The following is a 20402-nucleotide window of genomic DNA, read 5'->3' on the forward strand; positions in this document are numbered from 1 at the left end:
TTCAGCAGGCTGACGCCCAACTCCATTAGATCCTTCAAGGAGTTGAGCACCCAATTCGCCTCGCACTTTATCAGGGGACACAGATATAAAAAGTCTACTACATGCTTGATGAACATTAAGCAGTGGAAGGATGAGACACTGAGGTCCTACATAACCCGTTTTAACAAGGAGGCCTTCTCGATCGATGAAGCAGATGACAAAATACTCGTAGCAACGTTCACTAATGGTCTATGAAAGGGTAAGTTCCTATTTTCTCTATATAAGAATGATCCAAAAACTATGTCGGATGTACTCTATAGGGCTACCAAATATATGAACACAGAGGATGCATTATTGGCTCGAGAGGAGAAGCCTAGGAAAAGGGAAAGACAGGAGGACGCTCAGCAAGATAGGGGGCAAAAGATGGCTAGGACCGAAGAGTGGCAGGAAGACCAACGCTCCAAACCCCCAACTAGGAAATTTACAAGTTTCATACTGCTAACGGCCTCGATAGACCAAGTCTTGATGCAGATCAAAGACGAAGGAGCACTAACGTTTCCCAGCAAGCTAAAGAGAGACCCCAATAAGAGGTCAAGGGATAAGTACTGCAGTTTCCATCGTGATCACAGCTACGACATAGTTGACTGCTACGATTTAAAATAACAGATAAAAGCTCTTGTAAGACAAGGGAAATTGCAAAGGTTCGTTAGTAAGGAAAGAACGAATCCATTCCAAGAGCAGGCCCTACAATGAGAGAATGAACGTCCTAGACTGCCCATAGGAGATATAAGAATGATTGTAGGGGGCACAACGACCACTGGGTCCTCCAAAAAGCCCACAAGACATACCTCAGGATGGTCTAGAATGTCCAGCCTATAGGATCCGTACCTAAGATGGCATAGATAGACAACCTCGTCATCCGATTCTCCAAAGAAGATGCTCGAAGGCTTCACCACCCGCATGATGATGGTAGCTTGGTGGACATATGGACATTCTGTATTATCCAGCGTTCCAACAGATGAGGATTGACAGAGAATAACTAGTCCTGACAAATGCTCCCCTTGTAAGTTTTGGAGGAACAAGGGTATTTCCCCTAGGTGCTATCACATTGTTAGTAACGGTAGGTGACTACCCCTAGCAAATCACTAAAGGCGTAACATTCCTCGTGGTTGACTGCTCGTCTGCTTACAATGCTATTCTCGGATGACCCACTCTTAATTCATGGAAGATTGTAACTTCAACCTACCACCTAATGATCAAATTCCCTATAGATTATGGAATTAGAGAGCTGGGGGGGAATCAAGTGGCTGCACGCGAATGCTACATTGCCATGTTGGAGATGGATAATCACCAGCAAACCATGTGCATAGAGGAATAACGGGCAATAGCAGAGCCGGTTAAGGAACTAGAAGAAGTGACCCTTGATAACTCAAGGCCCGAACAAACTACTAGAATGGGAACGTCGTCTAGTCGAACGAAACCACAGGTGCTCACAACGTTCCTAAAAGAAAACCAAGATGTGTTCGCTTGGAGTCATGAGGACATGCCAGGGATTGACCCTTCGATCATAGTTCACAGGTTGAATATGTCACCTTCGTCACCTCCCATCCGACAGAAAAAGCGAGTGTTCACTCAGAAAAGAGACAAAGCTATAGCCAAAGAAGTTCAAAAGTTGCTGGATGTAGATTTCATTCAGGAAGTGTACTACCCCGACTAGTTGGCAAATGTGGTTATGGTAAAAAAGGCCAATGAAAAATGGAGGATGTGCGTTGATTTCATGGATCTCAATAAAGCCTACCCCAAGGACAGTTACCCACTCCCACGCATAGATACCTTTGTAGACTCGACTGCGAGACATCAACTTTTGAGCTTCATGGATACTTTTTCGGGCTACAATCAGATCAAAATAGAGGAAGCTGATCAAGAGAAAAACTTCCTTTGTTACCAGCCAAGGACTCTTCTACTACAAGGTAACGCCATTCAGACTCAAAAATGCAAGGGCAACATACCAGAGATTAATAAACAAGATGTTTGCACACTAGATTGGGAGGAATGTGCAAGTCTATGTAGATGACATGCTGGTGAAAAGCTTACGAGAAGACAACCACTTAAGCGACCTCTGAAAGACTTTCGACACCCTTCAAACGTACAACATGAAGTTAAATCCGAGTAAGCGTGCGTTCAAGGTTACTGTGGGAAACTTCCTGGGATTCATGGTATCCCAAAGAGGTATAGAGGTCAATCCAGAGAAAGTATGGGCTATAATGGAGTTAGCCCCACCGAAGACGATCAAGGAGGTGCAAAGCTTGAATGGCAAGATAGCAGCATTAAATAGGTTCGTATCAAGGACAACGGATAAATACCTTTCCTTCTTCCACATGTTGAAGAGATCATTTAAGTGGACGAATTAGTGCCAACGAGCGTTTAAAAACCTAAAAGTGTATCTTTCATCTCCCTTATTGCTCAGCCCATCCAGGCCAGGGGAGGAGCTCTACCTATTCTTAGCTATTTCACAAGCTGTTGTCAGCGCAGCTTTGATAAGAGAGGAAGAAGGATTGCAGAGACCCGTTTACTTTACAAGTCAAGTGTTTCGAGGAGCAGAAGAAAGGTACCCCCAGATGGAGAAGTTGGCCTTTGCACTGGTAGCCGTGGCATGAAAACTCAAGCCATACTTCCAAGCACATACCATTGTTGTCTTGACAGATAAACCTCTAAGAAGAGCCATGAGTAGCCTCGAGGTTGCAGGACGGATAGCTTTATGGGCAGTGGAGTTGAGTGAATTTGACATACAATACTGTCTGCGAACAGCTATAAAGGGATAGGCTGTGGCCGACTTCATCACCGAATTCACTCTAATGGATGGCTAGGGGGTAGAAGAGATTCTGCATTGGAACATTTACACGGATGGGTCTTCCAATAGCCAACCAGGAGGGGCTGGCATAGTACTCATCTCTCCAGAGGAAGATAGGATCGAGTGCATGATCCGACCTGAGTTTCTTATGACCAACAATGAAGCAAAATATGAAGCCTTAATAGTAGGGCTAGGCCTTGTAAGAGTGGTAGGAATTGAAAACATGATCATACACTACAACTCCCAAGAAGTAACAAGTCAAGTCAATGGCAGCTATGAGTGCAAGAATGAAAGGATGAAGAAATACCTCGATAAGGTGAAGGGTCAAATTGGCGATCTCTAAATCAAGTTTGTCCAAATCCCAAGGGAGGAGAATGAATACGCCAATCGACTTACTAAGGCTGCCTCAACAGAACGCGTACTTGTCCTCAACCAGGTATTATCTTTCATCCAAACCTCGTCACTCATAGACGATGGTACAAATATGCAGAAGATAGGCTCTGAAAGCAACTGGACCACACCATTAATTTCCTACCTAAAGAATGGGACGTTACCGGACATAAAGGACGAAGTGAGGAAGCTAAAGGTCCAAGCCTTGCAGTTTGTTCTCATGAAGGATGTTTTGTACAAAAGAGGCTTCTCCCTCCCTTACCTAAGATGCTTAGTCTCCGAGGAAGTAGAGTACAAGCTAATCAGAGCGAGATATTATTGGCCCACCATGCAGAAGGACTCGCAAGCGTGTGTCAAAACCTGCAACAAGTGTCAGAGGTTCAGCAACGCCATTAGACAACCATCGGAGGAACTCACCCCTATGACGGCCTTATGGCCGTTCACTCAATGAGGATTAGATATCATGGGCCCCTTCCCAACAGTAGTCAGGCAGCTGAAATTCCTTGTAGTTGGCATCGACTTCTTCATTAAGTGAGTGGAAGTAAAAGCCCTAGCCACTATCACGAAAAAGAATATTTGGAGTTTTGTTTGGAAGAACATCATCTGCAGGTATAGGATACCAAGAGTGCTTGTCTTTGATAATGGGAAGTGATATGCAAAAATAAACTATGACTCAGGTTTTTCGGCATCATCAGGAAGCAGTTCGACAACAACGCATTCAGGGATTTTTGTTTGGAGCTAGGGATCAAGAACCGCTACTCATCACCTGCCCACCCACAACCAATGGACAAGTTGAGGTTATGAACCGATCCTTGCTCAAGATTATCAAGACTCAGCTTGAAGGGGCAAAAGGCATCTGGCAAAGGAACTTTCGGGCATTTTATGGGCATACCGGACAACAGCAAGAACACCTACCAGGGAGACACCATTTCGATTAGCGTATAGGAGTGAAGCAATCATCCTAGCCGAAGTTGGATTTACAAGCTATAGGGTAGACAATCATGACAAACAGAGGAATGACGAGGCTATACACCTGCAGTTGGACTTACTAGACGAAGTCAGAGCAGTAGCAGAACAAAGACTGGCACGTTATCAGGACCTCATGGCCAAGCACTACAATTCCAGAGTTAGACACAAGGACTTCCACGTTGAAGATCTCGTCCTAAGGAAGGTAATGGGCGCCGCCAGAGATCCTAATCAGGGAAAGCTCAGTCCCAACTGGGAGGGACCTTACAAAATTATGTCATGGTAAAGAAAATGCACCTACCACCTCGAGACACTAGACGAGCAAAAGCTGCACCATCCATGGAACATCGAGCACCAGAGAAAGTACTACCAGTAGAAAGCAACATCCAACAGATTCTCAGTTCATTCAAATTTTGTTAGTTGAATATTACAACACTCTCCAGTTTTTTAGTTTAATATCTGGGTGGTTTATTTTTGCAACAGTATTCTTAAGTATTCTTTTAAGCTTCTTTTCCTTTAAGAACTACTTTTGGTTTAATAATAAGAGGAATATTTAGATATGAGTAATGTGTTTTTATACGAAATTTGATCGAGTACATAAAATGGATGGATATTTTGTTAAGTCTATAAAGTGGACGGTTCATCCTAAGAGGATGGATATTTTGTTAAGCCCATAAAGTGGACGGTTCATCCTAGGAAGATGGATATTTTGTTAAGTCCATAAAATGGATGGTTCATCCCAAGAGGGTGGATATTTTGTTAAGTCCGATAGAGTGGACAAATATAAAGAAGGTCCATAAAGTGGACGGTTCATCCCGAGAGGATGGATATTTTATTAAATTGGACGGTTCATCCCATGAGGATGGAAAGTCTATAAAGTGGATGGTTCATCCCAAGAGGATGGATGTTTTGTCCCATAGAGTGGATGAATATAAGTCTACAGTCCACAAAGTTGAGGGTTCATCATAGGAGGATGGTGTTTTTTTTTTTTTTTTTAACCAATAAAGTGGACGGTTATGATTAAAGTCCAAGAACACTGATCATGGTCCATTAAGTGGACGGTTTATCCCATCATGAGGACGGGTCTATCATTAACAAACAAATAAAGTGGACAGCCATAATAAGTTATTACTAGTCCACAAAGTGGACAAGTGCATTTAAGGCAAACGGGTTTTAGACTCAAGTGTCCATGAAATAAACGGCCTCAAAAGCATAAGGCAGATGGATCCACAGAGCCATCCACAAAAGACCTATATGAGCTCAAATAAAATCCACAACATAGACGGGTTAAACAAGACGGACCCATTGCATCTATTTAAAAATAATTAAGCAAAGATAATAGACGGATAACATAATAACTTAACCAATGCTTAAAGCCCAGAAAGGGCAATGTTCATACACAAAAGTAATGATTAAAACATCAACTGTTCACCCAAAAAAAAAAAACTACACAACTGGAGCAAGAGTTTCATCCTTCCCCTCAACCAATAAATTCTTAGGATGACGGTCCTGATCATCATTTTTTTTAGCTTGGATTTCAACATTAATTCTGTCACCATGGGTATCGTTGACGGGGACATTCTTAGCAAAAAGTTCATCCGTACTCTCGGAATGGATGGGTTGAACTGATGTTTACTCCTGGACATTGATGTTGACAGTGGACACATCCAGGTTAGGATATAAAGTCTTCACTTAACGGAGGGCGTCGTCAAAGCCTTCACCATAAGAGACTCCTAGCTCTGCCAGAAAGGCGTCGAAGTCACGGTACTTTCGTACAGCAACTTCCTTCACTAGATAGAGCTGGTCCTTGGCATTATGGATTTCCTTTTCCTTGTCTTCCAAGACCTGCTTTAGTTGCTCTGTCATCTTTGAAAACTCATCCCTAGCTTGCTCCGCCATGATGAGCTTCTTTTCTTGGACCACCTTCTAGGCCTTCAGCTTGTTCAGCTTGTCCTCTGTCAATGTTGCCTTTGCACGTATACGGTCCAACACCGTCTCATGATTTAAACACCATCCCATTAGCCCCTTCATCATAACCATGGCCTGAAAAATGGAAAGGAATTAGTTTCAAACTAATTAAGAGGTAAAGACGAATGAAAAATGGGCGGGCAAGATTACTTGAGCGATACTAAAAAGCCCCATCTCCCCTATCGCCTCCATTGAGTGATTGCTTGAGTTCTCATAATCTTCAGGTGTTATGACAGATGAAAGCCTCTCCAAGGCATATTTAGAGTCCTCTCGGAGGAGGACGGGTGGCTTCTCCTGCGTGGTGGATGGACCCTTCATGAAGCCTTTTCCTACTTCATGTTTTGTTGGGGTAACTGTCTTCGCACCTTCAGCCTTCAACGCCACAACGGGCTCCAATACAATCTTTGCCTTTTTGGTGCACGGTCTTACTTCGGCGGCACCTTCCTTTTGGTAGACGGGTTGTTTGGATCCATCCCTTTAGGGATCTGACCTCCTTCTTCCTTATTCTTGGCTACCTATGCCTTGATTATGACCCTCCTTTTAGTAGCATCCATTTCTGTAAAAAAGGATGGGCATACTTAGCTCCCAAGTAAAGGAAAACAAAATTCACAAGTATGGGTGACAGACTTACGTTGGCACACTTAGGCTTCATAACGACGGGCTTTAGGGGTAGGCTCTAGTCCGTCACAATACCAACAAATGGTATCTAGTGTGACCAATTTGGCCTAAGTCCTCTCCTTTAGTTTTGTTTTGGCAAAACAAAAAAAAAAATTCCAAGAAGCTCCACTACTTAAGTGTAACTTATGGATGCTCCTGGACTGTAAAAAGAGTACGGTTGAAGAAATTTGAAGAATTAGAGAGAACGGTTATTTACAAGACTTGTGTACTATAGGACGGGTGCATACTAGACGGAGGCAATATGCCCTAGGTAGTGTCAACAAGCATGTGCCCTGTGTCCCTTGGACGGCACATCCATTCATCCCCCTTAAGGAAGAAGTACTGGTTCTTCTAGTTCCTATTTGAGTCCGAGGTCTCATATACGAGCCTTAACAATGGGCTCCTAGGCACAAAACAATTCATGCCCTTTGACTGGTTTATTACATCTAGACGGTAGCAATGGAGGGATCTCGCACCATCAGTCATAGCCCCGTATAGGACCTCCACTCCTAGGAAGACCCTCTAGGCGTTTGGGGATACCTGGTTGACAGCCAGACCTAGGTGCTTGAGTAGCTCATGATTAAGGGAACTCAGGGGAAACTTGAGCCCAGCCTTTAACATTTGTTCATACACCCCAATGCCCTTCACTCCTTCATAGTAACACTTCTCCAAGTCGTATGGTAGACGGATGGAGATGTTATCTGGTATTTGGTATTTGGCCCTAAGTGTCTTGAAATGTGGCTCTTTAATTGTGGAATTAAAGTCATTCACTGTCCACAAGGGGTAACATGATGAACTCCCTAAGTCCATCAAGACCCACGACGGACTAAATTGGGGGGCTCAGCATCGTCTAGACCGTTACTGGAATCTTCTGCACCATCCATCTCCAGACCTTCATCTCTTGAGGACAGAGAAGAGGCAGATGGACTTCTCTCTTCACTTTGACCACCATGATCTTTGTGACCTGACAAGTACACTTCCTCGTAGCCCGCCCCATCATGGACAAATGACTAGTTACTTGAGGCACTAGACATAACCTACATGTGATGGTGAAACCTAAGACTGACAGGTCTACAATTGACGACGGTAGTACAAAATTTGAGATAAAATGAAGTATAGGAAAATAAAATTTTTCTTATAAGTGGGAGGAGCAGAATACTCACCAAAATTGAAAGATGAACGGTAAAGGAGCGTTGGCGACGGATGCAGCTATTGGACGACTTCGTTTGTCTGATAAAGATGACGGAGGCACTCTAATCACAGATTTCAGCAGAAAAAGTAAAGAAATGAGAGGAAGAGAGTTTGGCTTATATAGAGGGACAACATGGAAGACGAAGGGATGTTTCGATCCAAGAGAATGGCCACTCGTTGAACGCCATGTGTCCTATGTCATAAATGATTTCAAGCTAGCCTGTAAAAAACGGGCGTGTCTTCTTAGGATTCAAATTGAGCCGTTACCCTACAGGCCTTTCCACTTAGAGATCACAGATCCATGGGGTGAAAGGGGCAACTGAAGAGGAAAAATTGGAGATGACGGATCACATATGAACGGACGTAGCGTGGAAGGATCAAACGGCCACGTATCGTCCAACTTGTCTTTATCTGGTTTCCAAGAAACCCTAAATGGAAAATACTTGCGACACACGATCAGCCGCAGTTTATAAAGTCCCAACATGAATAGAATTCTAACAAGAGGAGCGTTCTAGAATGTTTGTGCATTAATGAGGATCTTCTCCATAAGGAAAACACTTGTTATGCAAGCAAAGGAGTTTGCTCTACTCGACTATAAAAACCCAAAGATCCTCAAGAAAAAGGTACGCATAATTCAACTCAGTTCTGGCATGTTAGAGTCGTGAAAAGATTATAACTTGACCTTCGGAGGGTATTTGGCCGGCATCACATCGGTGCTCTCTGTGAGGTCCTTTCTTGTCATTATGAAGATATTGTTGCGAGCGTGCGAGGACTGTGTAGCTCACTGGTGATTTTCTCGGCATCATTAGTATGTTTGTCACTTTGTCTATCTCAATTACAAAATGCTTAATCAAAAGAAAAATCCTTAATTAGATCCTCCACAATTTAAAATTTAAAATTAAAATAACCCCATGAATCAAACTCAAGCATGCAAATTAATTGAGATACTCATTTAATTTAAGGGGAAAAAATAAAAATTGTCGTCATGTCATGTTATGAAGTTGAATCAATGTATATTACATTCAACAAGTTCATACATTAGACTATTGATCACTATAGTCTAAAGATGATCACACACACACACACACATATATATATATATATATATGCATAATGCATTTCACACATTATCAACATTCAACGCCAACAAAGTTAAAAAAAGAAAAGAAAAAAAAGAAAAAGGAAAATCATGATTCCCATATACTCAAATCACCTGTTTCATTTCTATATCTTCCAAGAACCAATCCTTTTAAAAAAGGAAGAAATACATGTTTTGATTTTCTGAGGCTTTTCATTCCTTCTTCCTCCTATGGTCACCTTCCTCTTCCACAGCATACTCATAACACACCCAGAGCCAGTACTTGAATTTTTTTCTTCTCTGTTTATGGATTCCGATTCCATTACCATCACGTTGTTTGATCTTGATCCACATCCACCCAGTCCTAGATGTGGCAATGCCATTAGATGCCTGTCGATGATATGACTTAGTGAAGCCAATTCATATGAGTCATAGAGAGGACTGCCACAATCCCATATTTCTTTTTCTTCTTCTTCATCTTCTTTTCCTTTCAATGATTGTTGCATCTGATCGAGTTTCTTGAACTTTTTTTGTATTGGAGTTTGGTTCAACTGTAGAGACTGAAGACTTAAATTTGTTTTTTGTGTCCTCCGATCGCAACTTCAACTACTACACAGCTGGTTCAGGGAGAGTGAAGACTTATTATGACTGTTTCATCATGAGTTTTAAAAATTTGAGCTGGCCAGTTCAGATTCAGAGAGCATTATTTATTATAGTTTGTTTGTAAAAAACAACTAAATAATAATTTATGAAGTTCCTGAATTACACTTCTAGCTTGGAGCTAAAACACTATTTTGGTCCTTACATTTTGGGGGCATAATCAATTTGGTTCTTACATTTTGATAATAATCAATTTGGTCCATATTATTTTAAACTTGCAGTCAATATGGTCTCTACCATTAACTCACTAACGAAAAATGCATACATGACAAATTATGTGCATTGTTGGCACATTTTTTTTTTTTTTTGGATAGGAAACTGAAAAACTTTTTATTCAAAGAAAATTAAGAAAGAACATCATGTGAAAAAGCTTGCTCAAGAAAGCAAGGATTCTCTTCCATCTATACAATAAAGTCCTTTAGGCCTATCGCATGTTTTGCTAATAAATGAGCTGGTCTATTGCCCTTTCTTTTCACATGAGAAAACTCAATCCATCTAAACGCGTTGCATAACTCCAGCATCCCAACCACAATCGAAGCTACTGAAGAAGGAGGTAAGGAAGTTGTGTTGGGTTTTGTGGAGCCTAGTTTATTTTTTGGCCTAGCCCATTATAACCCTGTAAGTAGGATATAAAAGCCGCTTTTATAATTAGGGTTTGTTATCACTATTGTTGTTGTATTTTTGGGGAGAGAGAAAAAACACTGTAGCCGCACTTTGTATTTTTTCCCTGATAATAGATAAATCCCTGCAACTCCGTGGACGTAGGCAAATTGCCGAACCACGTAAATACTGTCTTGTGCGTGTGATTATTTTTCTTTGGCGTGTGTTTTCTCTATTTTTATTGTTTCTCATAGGTTGGAATTTTGGTTAAATTCCCAACAACTGGTATCATAGCCTAGGGTTAGGTTTGAGTGGGAGCAATGGCAGAGGAAGCAGGAAAGGCGTCTGGAATAGAAAATTTTGATGGCACAGACTTCGCGTATTGGAGGATGCAGATTGAAGATTATCTTTATGGGAGGAAATTGCATCTGCCTCTTTTGGGGACAAAACCAGAGGCGATGAAGGCTGATGAATGGGCTCTTCTTGACAGACAGGTACTGGGAGTTATCAGGTTAACTCTGTCTAGGTCTGTTGCACATAATGTTGTAAAGGAGAAGACCACAGCAGATCTGATGAAGGCTTTGTCTGGTATGTATGAAAAGCCGTCAGCAAACAACAAGGTGCATCTGATGAAGAAACTGTTCAATCTGAAGATGGCAGAGAATGCATCAGTAGAGAGACAAAAGTACTCTCAAAGACATAAAACTTTATTTGTTTAGAACCTATCTACCAATGAGACAAACGCCTCTCCATGCCACTTACGGTATATAAATTTGGTCTTTTAAGGACTACCCAGGCTTAATATGCATGCTTATAGGATTATTAGTCAATTTGTGAACATTCTATGACAATGAGCACCTAAAAACTCACATAAAATTCCAAATTACAAGCTGCTCATGTGTTATTGTTATTATTTTAGGCAAATAAGTTTTGAATGTTCCTTTGTTTTCAAATGTAATGAATTCACTAAGTGAGCGTCTTAAAAAATTCTGGACCACGTACACGGCAAAGCAGCTTATACGGAACTTAACCTGGCTATCTTAATCATAAGCAATTTGCCCGGTACTCTACTAATCAGAGCCTCTCCATCACAAAATAATTAATTGCTTGTAAATTTAGAGAGCAAATTCTATTTGAAGTGTATTTTTTCTCTATATAAACCAAGGCACAACTAAAGGTTATGTACACACCAACCTATATTCTTCTCTCTAGTCCAATACATAGAATTACTCTGCCATAACCATTATCAGTTATTCAAACAATGGCTTCAACACATCAAGCGCAATGTATATTTGCTTCGTTCCTCATATTGGTAGTTTTGGCTTCTCAAATAATGTAGCGCAATCTTCACGACGCATCCTTAACCCAGACACATGAGGAATGGATAGCGAAGTATGGAAAAGTCTATAAAGATGCTGCAGAGAAGGAGATGTTGGGCTTTGTGGAGCCTAGTTTATTTTTGGCCTAGCCCATTGTAACCCTATAAGTAGGATATAAAAGGCCGCTTTTATAATTAAGGTTTTCAGACTACTACTGTTGTTGTGTTTTTAGAGAGAGAGAAAAAACACTGTAGCCGCACTTTGTATTTTTCCCTGATAATAGTGAAATCCCTGCAACTCCGTGGACGTAGGCAAATTGTCGAACCACGTAAATACTGTCTTGTGCGTGTGATTATTTTTCTTTGACGTGTGTTTTCTCTATTTTTTTGTCTCTCACAGGTTGGAATTTTTGGTTAAATTCCTAACAACTGATATTAGAGCCTAGGGTTAGGTTTGAGTGGGAGCAATGGCAGAGGAAGCAAGAAAGGCGTCTGGAATAGAAAAGTTTGATGGCACAGACTTCGCGTATTGGAGGATGCAGATTGAAGATTATCTCTATGGGAGGAAATTGCATCTGCCTCTTTTGGGGACAAAACCTGAGGCGATGAAGGCTGATGAATGGGCTCTTCTTGACAGACAGGTACTATGAGTTATCAGGTTAACTCTGTCTAGGTCTGTTGCACATAATGTTGTAAAGGAGAAGACCACAGCAGATCTGATGAAGGCTTTGTCTGGTATGTATGAAAAGCCGTCAGCAAACAACAAGGTGCATCTGATGAAGAAACTGTTCAATTTAGAAGACTGGCACTCTCTATATGACCTCAAGTCCAAGAGACACAATTGCAGTTGCTGATGCAAGTACTGATACAAGCCTATGGCACGCCAGGCTTGGTCACATGGTTGAGATAGAACTTTAAACTTTTAAGAAGTGGCTGAGCGCCATGGTTGAGATAGAAACAGGTTTAAAACTAAAATGTTTGAGGTCTGATAATGGAGGAGAGTACATAGATGGAGGGTTCAGTGAGTATTGTGCTGCACAGGGAATTAGGATGGAAAAGACCATTCCTGGGACACCACAGCAGAATGGTGTGGCTGAGCGCATGAACAGAACTCTTAATGAGCGTGCTAGGAGTATGAGGTTGCATGCTGGACTACCAAAAACTTTCTGGGCTGATGCTATTAGCACTGCAGCTTACCTGATAAACCGAGGGCCATCAGTTCCCATGGAGTTCAAACTTCCTGAGGAGGTTTGGAGCGGTAAAGAGGTAAAATTTTGCCATTTAAAAGTTTTTGGTTGTGTTTCTTATGTTCACATTGATTCTGATGCTCGTAGTAAACTTGATGTTAAGTCTAAAATATGTTTTTTCATTGGTTATGGTGATGAGAAATTTGGCTATAGGTTTTGGGATGAACAAAACAGGAAAATCATCAGAAGTAGAAATGTGATATTTAATGAACAGGTTATGTACAAGGACAGGTCAACTGTAGTATCAAATATTGCAGAGATAGATCAAAAGAAATCTAAGTTTGTCAACTTAGATGGATTGACTGAAAGTACTGTCCAGAAAATGGGTGAAGAAAATAAGGAGAATGCAGATTCACAGGTAGATCAGAGTACACCTGTAGTTGAAGTCCGCAGATCTTCCAGGAACATTAGACCTCTACAGCGTTATTCACCCGCTTTAAATTATATACTATTGACTGATGGTGGTGAGCCAGAGTGTTATGATGAAGCCTTGCAAGATGAAAATTCAAGCAAGTGGGAGTTAGCTATGAAGGATGAGATGGATTCCTTGTTGGGGAATCAGACATGGGAACTGACTAAATTGCCAGTAGGAAAGAAGGCTTTGCACAACAAGTGGGTATACAGAATAAAGAATGAGCATGATGGTAGCAAACGTTACAAGGCTAGATTAGTTGTTAAAGGGTTCCAGCAAAAGGAAGGCATTGACTACACAGAGATATTTTCTCCAGTTGTGAAGATGTCAACAATTAGACTGGTGCTGGGAATGTTGGCTGCAGAAAACTTACATCTTGAGCAGTTAGATGTGAAGACAGCATTCCTTCATGGTGATTTAGAGGAAGACCTTTACATGATTCAGCCAGAAGGGTTTATTGTTCAGGGACAAGAGAATCTAGTCTGCAAACTGAGAAAGAGTTTGTATGGCCTAAAACAAGCTCCTAGACAGTGGTTCAAGAAATTTGACAATTTTATGCATAAAATTGGGTTCAAGAGATGTGAAGCTGATCATTGTTGCTATGTTAAATTCTTTGACAATTCTTATATCATTTTACTGTTGTATGTGGATGATATGCTCATTGCAGGGTCTAGCATTGAGGAGATTAATAATCTGAAGAAGTAATTGTCAAAACAGTTTGCAATGAAGGATTTGGGAGCTGCAAAGCAAATCCTTGGTATGAGAATCATTAGAGACAAGACTAATGGTACATTGAAGCTTTCACAGTCAGAGTATGTGAAGAAAGTTCTCAGCAGGTTCAACATGAATGAATCTAAACCAGTGAGCACACCCTTGGGTAGTCATTTCAAACTGAGCAAAGAACAGTCACCGAAGATAGAAGAAGAAAGGGACCATATGAGTAAGGTGCCTTATGCCTCAGCTATTGGCAGCTTGATGTATGCTATGGTGTGTACAAGGCCAGACATTGCACATGCAGTGGGAGTTGTGAGTAGGTTCATGAGTAGGCCTGGAAAGCAGCATTAGGAGGCAGTCAAGTGGATTCTGAGATATCTGAAGGGTTCATCAGATACATGTCTTTGTTTCACAGGTGCAAGTTTGAAGTTGCAAGGTTATGTAGATGCTGATTTTGCTGGCGATATTGATAGTAGAAAGAGTACTACTGGGTTTGTATTTACTCTGGGTGGTACAGCTATATCATGAGCTTCAAATTTACAAAAGATTGTTACTTTGTCTACTACAGAAGCTGAGTATGTTGCAGCAACTGAAGCTGGAAATGAGATGATTTGGCTACATGGTTTCTTAGATGAATTGGGTAAGAAGTAAGAGATGGGCATTCTACACAGTGACAGTCAGAGTGCAATCTTTCTTGCCAAAAATTCGGCTTTTCATTCAAAGTCGAAGCATATACAAACAAAATACCACTTTATCCGTTACCTTGTTGAAGATAAACTGGTAATACTTGAGAAGATTTGTGGATCTAAGAACCCAGCAGACATGTTGACTAAGGGTGTCACTATTGAGAAGCTGAAGCTGTGTGCAGCTTCAGTTGGCCTTCTAGCTTGATGACAGGAGGATGAGTTGCAGGGATGAGGGATTACTTTTGGAGGATAGCGGCTGATGTTGATGATTGAACTAGTCTCCAAGTGGGAGATTTGTTGGGTTTTGTGGAGCCTAGTTTATTTTTGGCCTAGCCCATTGTAACCCTATAAGTAGGATATAAAAGGCCGCTTTTATAATTAGGGTTTTCAGACTACTACTGTTGTTGTGTTTTTAGAGAGAGAAAAAAAACACTGTAGCCGCACTTTGTATTTTTCCCTGATAATAGTGAAATCCCTGCAACTCCGTGGATGTAGGCAAATTGCCGAACCACGTAAATACTGTCTTGTGCGTGTGATTATTTTTCTTTGACGTGTGTTTTCTCTATTTTTTTGTCTCTCACAGGTTGGAATTTTTGGTTAAATTCCTAACAGGAGAGGCGTTTCAACATATTCAACGACAATGTGAAGTTCATAGTTATTCAATGCTGCTGGGAATCGACCATACAAGCTAAGCATTAACGAATTTGCTGATCAAACTAACGAAGAATTTAAGGCTTCCCGTAATGGATATAGGAGCCCTCGTCCACTGAGGTTAACAAAAGAAGCATCATTTAGGTATGAAAATGTGACTGCTGTGCCTGCTAGTATGGACTGGGTTAAGAAAGGTGCTGTTACTCCCATCAAGGACCAGGGCCGATGTGTTAAGAAATAAGAAAAACATCTAATCATCAGTACATTAATTATAATGATTATTATATTTTGAATTTTCACTTTATTACACAGGTAGTAAAAGATTGATGAAAGCAGAGAAAAAAATTAAAGACATACATCCAACCACTATAATTCAGTTATTTGAAAAGAAAACTCATGCTTTAATGTATAGAGATTTCAGAGAGAATACTTCTAACCTTTGGCCTAAACTTTTAGAAGATTCTTTGATAAATCATTGTGGGTTCTTCAAAAGGCTAGGCTAGGACCCTTCAATATTTAACATTGGTTTTCTTTTTGTACTTCTTACATAAAAGAGTTATACATTGTCAATCTAACAAATTTAGCAATTACATAACGTAACTTTTCGTAACAGAACCTTTTACTTACGAGTTTGATTTTTGTCTAATGCATTGGACTACTAATCATGACACAGACATGACATGTGTCCAAAACTGATCACGTGTCAGTCTCGTATCTCGTCCAGTGCTCTAGTACGCTGAACAGAAACCTTACCATTTACTTATAATCCATAAAATAAGCAAAATAAATGCAAAATAAATACTAACTGATAATTAAATAAACTTTATTTGAGGGCATATTAAGTCTCCTCAAAACATATTTACACAACAATGATATAAAAGTGACTAAAGAATTTTCTTTTGTAATTAAACAGGTAGTTGCTGGGCCTTCTCAACCGTGGCTGCAACGGAGGGAATTACACAACTAACAACCGGTAAATTGATTTCCTTATCTGAGCAAGAACTTGTGGATTGTGACATTAAAGGTGAGGATCAAGGATGTGAGGGTGGTCTTATGGAAAATGGCTTTGAATTCATAATACAGAATGGAGGTATCGTCACTGAAGCCAACTATCCATACCAGGGAGCTGATGGGACTTGTAACACTAAAGAGGAAGCCTCTCATGCGGCTAAGATTCATTAAGGGCTATGAAAAAGTTCCTGCTAATAGCGAGAATGTATTATTGAAAGCTGTGGCAAACCAAACATATACAAACAAAATACCACTTTATCCGTTACCTTGTTGAAGATAAGTTGGTAACACTTGAGAAGATATGTGGATCTAAGAACCCAGCAGATATGTTGACTAAGGGTGTCACTATTGAGAAGTTGAAGTTGTGTGCAGCTTCAATTGGTCTTCTAGCTTGAGGACAGGAGGATGAGTTGCAGGGATGAGGGATTGCTTTTGGAGGATAGCGGCTGATGTTGATGATTGAACTAGTCTCCAAGTGGGAGATTTGTTGGGCTTTGTGGAGCCTAGTTTATTTTTTGGCCTAGCCCATTATAACCCTGTAAGTAGGATATAAAAGCCGCTTTTATAATTAGGGTTTGTTATCACTATTGTTGTTGTATTTTTAGGGAGAGAGAAAAAACACTGTAGCCGCACTTTGTATTTTTTCCCTGATAATAGTGAAATCCCTGCAACTCCGTGGACGTAGGCAAATTGCCGAACCACGTAAATACTGTCTTGTGCGTGTGATTATTTTTCTTTAGCGTGTGTTTTCTCTATTTTTATTGTTTCTCACAGGTTGGAATTTTGGTTAAATTCCCAACAAGTTTCACAAAGAGCATTGTAAATAACCAATGAATCACCCTCCAAAATGACATCTTGGATACCAATGTCCCTTGCAAGGAGCAACCCAGCTTCAAACGCTTTGGCCTCAGCCTCCAACCTTCCTGCTCATCGCTGCCTCTATCTATCCTCTATCATCCCTAATTATAACTCCCAAGCCTGCTGCCTTCTGAGATGCAAACACACCCCCATCAACATGGATCTTAAACCAATTTGTCCGAGGAGGAATCCAAGACACACTCCTCTCCAACACTACCGGTGCAGACAACTCACTCTCATTAGCTGCCCAGTACTCCTCCAAATAATGAGTTGCCCACCTCACCACATCCTTTCCAGTTTTCCTTGCACCCCCTAGTCTAATCTCATTTCGGTTAAACCACAAGGCCCAAGCTATGGTGACCATCCTAGCCACCTTTTCCTCATCAACCCAATCAATGATAACCATCTTCCACAGCAGGTCCATAAAAGAAAAACACTCATGCTAATCGGACAAGCCTACCAACTTTGAACATGACCACGCCTCTTGTGCCTTGACACAACCCCATAGCACATGACCTGTAGACTCAGCCATCAACCCACATGCTTCACAAGTGTCATCCAGGACCACTTTCCGTTGAGCAAGATTGGTCTTTGTAGGCAGAGCCTCACGGCAAGCTCTCCAAACAAAATGGCGTGTCTTATGTGGAACCGGTAAGCTCCAAATTTTCTTCCAAAACCTCCGAACCAGACCTACATCCAAGCTAGCACCTCTATCTATAGTGTGGGAGAGGGACACAGCCAAAGAATAAGCGCTACGAACATTGAATTGACCATTAAGAGACAAGGCCTAGATTAGTTTGTCCTCAGGCAACCTTGAGCTTAACGGAATGCTCTTTATCATTTTAGCTTCATGAGATAGGAACAAAATATCAATGACAGAGGCTTTCCAACTGGTGCTTGAAGAATCAATAAGCTCACTAACCTGGGTATTCGCATGCAGAAACATATTAGGAGACACCACCCTATACGTGGAAGATAATGGCAACCATTTATCCTCCCATACCCGAATTCGCTCTCCATTCCCAACCCTCCACCTCAAACCTCCTTAACCACATGTTGCACAGCCATAATACTCCGCCAAGTGTAAGAAGGATTACAACCAATTTTAGCTTCAACAAAATCATAGCTTGGAAAATACTTTGCCTTTAAGACCTTGTTTATCAGAGAGTTTTGATCCGTTTGGAGTCCCCATCCTTGTTTCGTAAGAAGAGCCAAATTGAACTGTTTCAGATTTTTAAACCCCATACCTCCACAAGCCTTCAGTTCACACATCTTCTCCCAACTAAGCCAAGCTATCTTCTTTTCGTTCTTCCTTTAACCCCACCAAAAGTTACGAATCATACTCGTTAGATCCTCGCAAAGGGCATCTAGTATTTTGAAACAACTCATGGTGTATGTAGGGATAGCCTGAGCCACAGCCTTAATAAGAATCTCCTTCCCTGCCTTAGACAAAATTTTCTTCTTCCACCCTTCCAATTTCTTACCCACCTTATCCTTTATGGCATTAAACGTACTCCTTTTGTTTCTACCCACAAGAGATGGTAAACCAAGATACTTCTCATGCTGTTTAATAACTTGGGCACCAAACCTTTGCTTTATTTCCTCTTGGATTTCATGCGAAGTATTGCTACTAAAAAACAAAGATATTTTGGCTCTGTTTAATTGTTGACCAAAATCCCTCTCATAGACTTCCAGAATTCTTTGCAAGGACTCAAAATTAGCTAGAGTAGCCTTACAAAATATCAGACTGTCATCTGCAAAAAATAAATGGGAAAGCTTTGGGCCACCATGAGAAACAGCAAGACCCTCCAAAGAGCCACTCTCCACCGAAGATTTTATTAGAGCTGAAAGACATTCTACACATAACAAATAAAGATAAGGTGATAGAGGGTCACCTTACCGGATACCCCTAGTAGGAATAATACGCTGGCACATTTTGATAACAATCAATTTGATCCATGTTATTTTAAACTTGCAGTCAATATGGTCCCTACCATTAACTAACTAACAAAAAATGCATACATGACAAACTATGTGCATTGTTGGCACACTTGAAGCCTATGTGGCAACTAAAATAATAATAAATTTTTTTAATTAACTTCAAACAATTCCATGTCATTAATTAATTTATCAATATAAAAAAAATATTAAAAATTGAATTCAAATCTAAAACATGCTAATCTTAAACTAAACCCAAAAAATCAAACCCATATCAATTTTCACAAATCTCAGTTCTTCACTTTAGGAATCTAGGCCAACCAACCCAGTTGAAACTTTATTATATAAATAGAAGGTGTGTGGGAAATGAAGTGGATTGCATGTGGAGGCTCGTTTGGCAATGTTGTGTTGGGTTTTAGATCTATGCCTTGAATCATCCTAGTCCACCCGTCCAATAGCTTAAAGAAAGAGTATTGGATAAGTTTAGATTTCAACGTTGAGGCTCTAGCTTTCTGTAATTGTGGAGAAGAAGATTAGTGGGTAATGGGATATGCTAGTTTCTCTCTCTCCACGCCTTTGGATTGATTACTTGATTGAATATTTTTGGATTTGGGGTTTATTTAGTTGTGGAATATAGATGTTTGATTTTGGACTGTGGATAGCTACAGGGAGATGGGAAAGAGAGATTGAAACTGTTGAGGGAAAGAGAAATTGTAGAAGATTGAGCCACACGATGGTGTGTATAGGTGAGGATTGAAGAACTGAGATCTGTGAAAATTGATTTGGATTTGATTTTCTGGGTTAAGTTTAAAATCAACATGTTTTATATCTAATTTTAATTTTTTTTAATTTCTTTAAAATTGATAAATTAATTACTAACTTGGAATTGTTTGAAGTTAATAAAAAAAGTTTATTATTATTCTAGTTGCTACATAGGCTCCAATTGTGCCAACAATGCACACAGTTTGTCACACAAGTATTTCTATTAGTGAGTTAATAGTAGGGACCAAATTGACTGCAAGTTCAAAATAACATGGACCAAATTGACTGTTATCAAAATATAAGGACCAAATTGACTGTGACTCCAGAATGTAGGAACCAAAATAGAGTTTGCTTCTAATGATTACTTTTTATACATTTATAATTATATTCAATGTGCATAAATAATAGAATTTGAAGGGAAGGGGGGAGTTTTGTTTTGTTAGAACAAATGCTCAATATGCCATT

General features: G+C 40.4%; 1 protein-coding gene and 1 pseudogene across 1 annotated transcript; one reads left to right on the top strand and one right to left on the bottom strand.

Annotated features, from left to right (window-relative positions):
- The first annotated feature begins 8532 nt into the window (after nt 1-8532).
- Nucleotides 8533-16653, top strand: LOC136062860 (senescence-specific cysteine protease SAG39-like; annotated as a pseudogene).
- Nucleotides 16654-17322: 669 nt separating this feature from the next.
- LOC111985654 (uncharacterized) lies at nt 17323-18509 on the bottom strand. Its single transcript, XM_024017308.1, has 4 exons — nt 18279-18509; nt 18050-18159; nt 17698-17989; nt 17323-17643 (listed from the first exon to the last, which is right to left on the bottom strand). Exons 1-4 carry the CDS (start codon nt 18507-18509, stop codon nt 17323-17325), a joined length of 954 nt encoding a protein of 317 aa, XP_023873076.1.
- Nucleotides 18510-20402: the final 1893 nt, after the last annotated feature.

Source organism: Quercus suber, unplaced genomic scaffold (genome assembly GCF_002906115.3).
Source record: "Quercus suber isolate HL8 unplaced genomic scaffold, Cork oak 2.0 scaffold_460, whole genome shotgun sequence".
Lineage (NCBI taxonomy): Eukaryota > Viridiplantae > Streptophyta > Magnoliopsida > Fagales > Fagaceae > Quercus > Quercus suber.